Source organism: Acomys russatus, chromosome 5 (genome assembly GCF_903995435.1).
Source record: "Acomys russatus chromosome 5, mAcoRus1.1, whole genome shotgun sequence".
NCBI lineage: Eukaryota > Metazoa > Chordata > Mammalia > Rodentia > Muridae > Acomys > Acomys russatus.
The window spans coordinates 33,998,141-34,001,415 of NC_067141.1; the positions used below are offsets into that span (position 1 = coordinate 33,998,141).

A 3,275-nucleotide genomic window follows, 5' to 3' on the forward strand; every position below is an offset into this window, starting at 1 on the left:
TTCACACACTCTGATTAGTCTTAATCAGAACCTTTGTCCAGGAGTTCTTTCTATTGGACTTAGTAAAAACAATAAAGTACATGCCTTATAATCACATACAAAAGTTGAAACACAGTTAAGTTAATCTGCAGTGGTAAAGGTCAAGAACAGTTACTACTTATGAGGAGTGAAGACAGAGAGAAATATGAATGATGGTTTTGATTGCTAAAATAATTCCATTTCTTTTTACACACTTTTTTATTTGTTTAGTCACTTTACAGCCTGATCCTAGCCTTCTTCCACCTCTCCTCCTAGTCCCACCCTCATGTGCCCTTCCCTGATTCCCCTTTCTTCTTCTTAGTTGATAAACTGCCTGTCTTGTTCCATTTCTTAATATTGACACATTTTATACTGGAATACTCATTGTCTACATCAAATATTGAAAATTCACTTCTCTACTTAGATTTTCAGAAGTCTGCTGTGTATGTTTTATTTCCATAAAAATGCTTAGCCAAAAAGATGGCCTAAATTTGCATTTACCCAACTTTAACTATAACTATACTTATTTAATTAAGTACAATAAAACACAAGCAATGCATTAGCTCATGTCAGTTGTATTTAAAATGTCAACAAGAAAATGGAGGGAGGGAAGAATGGGAGGATACAAGGGATGGGATAACCATTGAGATGTAACAAGAATAAATTAATAAAAAATAAATTTTAAAAAATGTCAACAAGAGGACGTATAAAAAGAAGACTCTATTGGTATGGCCTGTAAAGAGAATTCATAGACTCCCAATTTGAAAAAAGTCTATTATGAATGGATTTCCATTATTGTCTAAGAAAAGAGAATACTATAACTGGGTCTTAAGGTAGTACTAGTCCCAATATTTTGAGAAACCTTCAGATTGATTGCTACAGTGGTTGCACAAGTTTGCATTCCCACCAGCAATAAAGGAGTAGTCCCCTACTCTACATCCTCACAGGTTTTTATATCTTAGCCATTCTGATTGGTGTAAGATGGAATCTCAGAGTCATTTTGATTTGCATTTTCTTGGTGACTAAGGACATTGAACATTTCTTTAAGTGCAGCTTGGCCATTAGAAATTCGTCTGTATAGAATGCTCTGCTTAGCTATGTATCCCATTTTTTTTAATTGGGTTATTTGGTTTGTTGGTGATTAATTTCTTTAGTTGTTTATATACACTTGCTCAACTATGTTTGTAGCAACTTTATTTTTAATACTCAGAAACTGAAAACAACCTAGATGTCCCTCAACTAAAGAATGGATAAGGAAAATGTGTGGTATATTTACACCGACACACCAAAAATACTGCTCCACTGTTAAAAACAAGGACATCATGAAATTTGCAGGCAAATTTATTGAAATATAACATATCATCCTATGTGAGGTAGCCAAGACCAAGAAAGACACACATGAGAGGAGTTTAGCATAACTGTCTTCTGAGAGGCTTCATCCAGCACCTGATCAAAACAGATAAAGAGACCCACAGCCAAACAATAGGTGGAACTCAGGGAGTATTGTGGAAGACTTGCAGGAAGGATTGGAGGAAATGAGAGGGATCAAGTCACCACAAGAAGTCTTACAGAGTAAATTAACCTGGAACCATTAGGGCTCACAGAGACAGAACCACCAATTAAAGAGCATTCATGGGCTGGACCTGAGCTCCCTACACATAAGCAGCAGATGTACAGCTTGTTCTTCATGTTGGTCCCCTAACAATTAAAGCAGGGCTGTCTCTCACTGTGTTGCCTGTCTTTGGATCCCTTTTCCCTAGCTGGGATTCCATTTCTACCCGCAGAGGGAGAGGAAGCCTCTCCTGCTGAGACTTGATGTACCAGAGCTGGTTGGTACCTATGGGAAATCTCCTCTTCTCTAAGGATAAGGGGATGGGAAGGAGGAGGAGAGGGAGTAGGTGAGTCTAAGACAAAAAAAAAATTTTAAGTGCAACTTTTGGACACAGCACTCGACACACAAGTATATTGTTTACTGTATGAACATTCATTTAGAGGACCCAAGTTCCGTTCCCACAAGGTAGCTCACAGTCCTGGGTAACTCCAATTACAGAGCATATTGTATCCTCTTCTGACTTTTATGAGCACTGCAAGTATGTGCTACACAAACAGGCATGCCGGCAAAACACCTATACACATAAAATAAAAATGCAGTTTTTAAATGTGAAAATAAAAACAAACAAAAACAAAAACGAGAATACTAAATAGATAACCCCTAATCAAAACTCTGATTCAGCCTCCCTGCCCTTAACTAAAGTCAGCAATCATTGTTTTCTGGCTTTTGCTTCTTGATTTTTGTTTTCATTTTTTGTTTTTCAGAAGACATGGTGATTGGAAAACCTTTATTCAACAAATCCGGCCCACCAGAGTTCGTGTTCCGCGTCTTCACCAATGTCCTTGAATTCCAGGCTCTCCTCTTCATCCTCTTCCTCCTGCTCTATCTGATGATCCTCTGCGGCAACACCGCCATCATCTGGGTGGTGTGCACACACAGCTCCCTGCGCACGCCGATGTACTTCTTCCTGGGCAGTCTGTCATTCGTAGAAATCTGCTACATCACAGATGTGGTGCCCTTGATGCTTTCCAACATCTTTGGGGCCCAGAAGCCCATATCACTGGCTGATTGTGGGACACAAATGTTCTTCTTTTCTGTCTTTGGCTGCACTGACTGTTTTCTCTTGACAGTAATGGCTTATGACAGATACGTGGCCATCTGCCATCCATTACACTACACCCAGATCATGACCCAGAAGCTGTGTGTCCAGATGGTGCTGGGTTCCTTGAGCCTAGCACTCCTTCTCTCCTTGCAACTTGCCACTTTCACCTTCACGTTGCCATTCTGTAGACATCGCCTGGAAATCAACCACTTCCTATGTGATGTGGCTCCTATCATGCGCCTAGCCTGTGCTGATATCTATGTAAACCAGGCAGTCCTCTATGTAGTGAGCATTTTGGTGCTGACAGTCCCATTCCTACTGATCTTTATTTCCTATGTGTTCATAGCGTCTACGATTCTGCGCATGCACTCTGCAGAAGGGCGCCAAAGAGCCTTCTCCACCTGCTCCTCCCACCTCATTGTGGTTTTGCTGCAATATGGCTGCTGTAGCTTGGTGTACCTGAGACCTCGCTCAAGCACCTCAGATGACGAGGACCGCCAAATTGCCCTGGTTTATACCTTTGGTACCCCGTTACTCAACCCTCTGATTTACACACTCAGGAACAAAGATGTCAAAGACGCTCTGAGCCACTGTGTCTTCTAG

The 3,275-nt window shown here is 40.7% G+C and overlaps 1 protein-coding gene across 1 annotated transcript; it reads left to right on the forward strand.

The window, feature by feature from the left end:
* Positions 1 to 2,339: 2,339 nt before the first annotated feature.
* Positions 2,340 to 3,275, forward strand: LOC127190054 (olfactory receptor 10Q1-like). The gene has a single exon (XM_051147104.1). The coding sequence runs from the start codon at positions 2,340 to 2,342 to the stop codon at positions 3,273 to 3,275; it is 936 nt and encodes a 311-aa protein (XP_051003061.1).

Bases quoted from the DNA above. Each gene is read 5' to 3' on its own strand.
- LOC127190054 (XM_051147104.1), top strand. From the start codon at position 2,340: ATGGTGATTGGAAAACCTTTATTCAACAAATCCGGCCCACCAGAGTTC.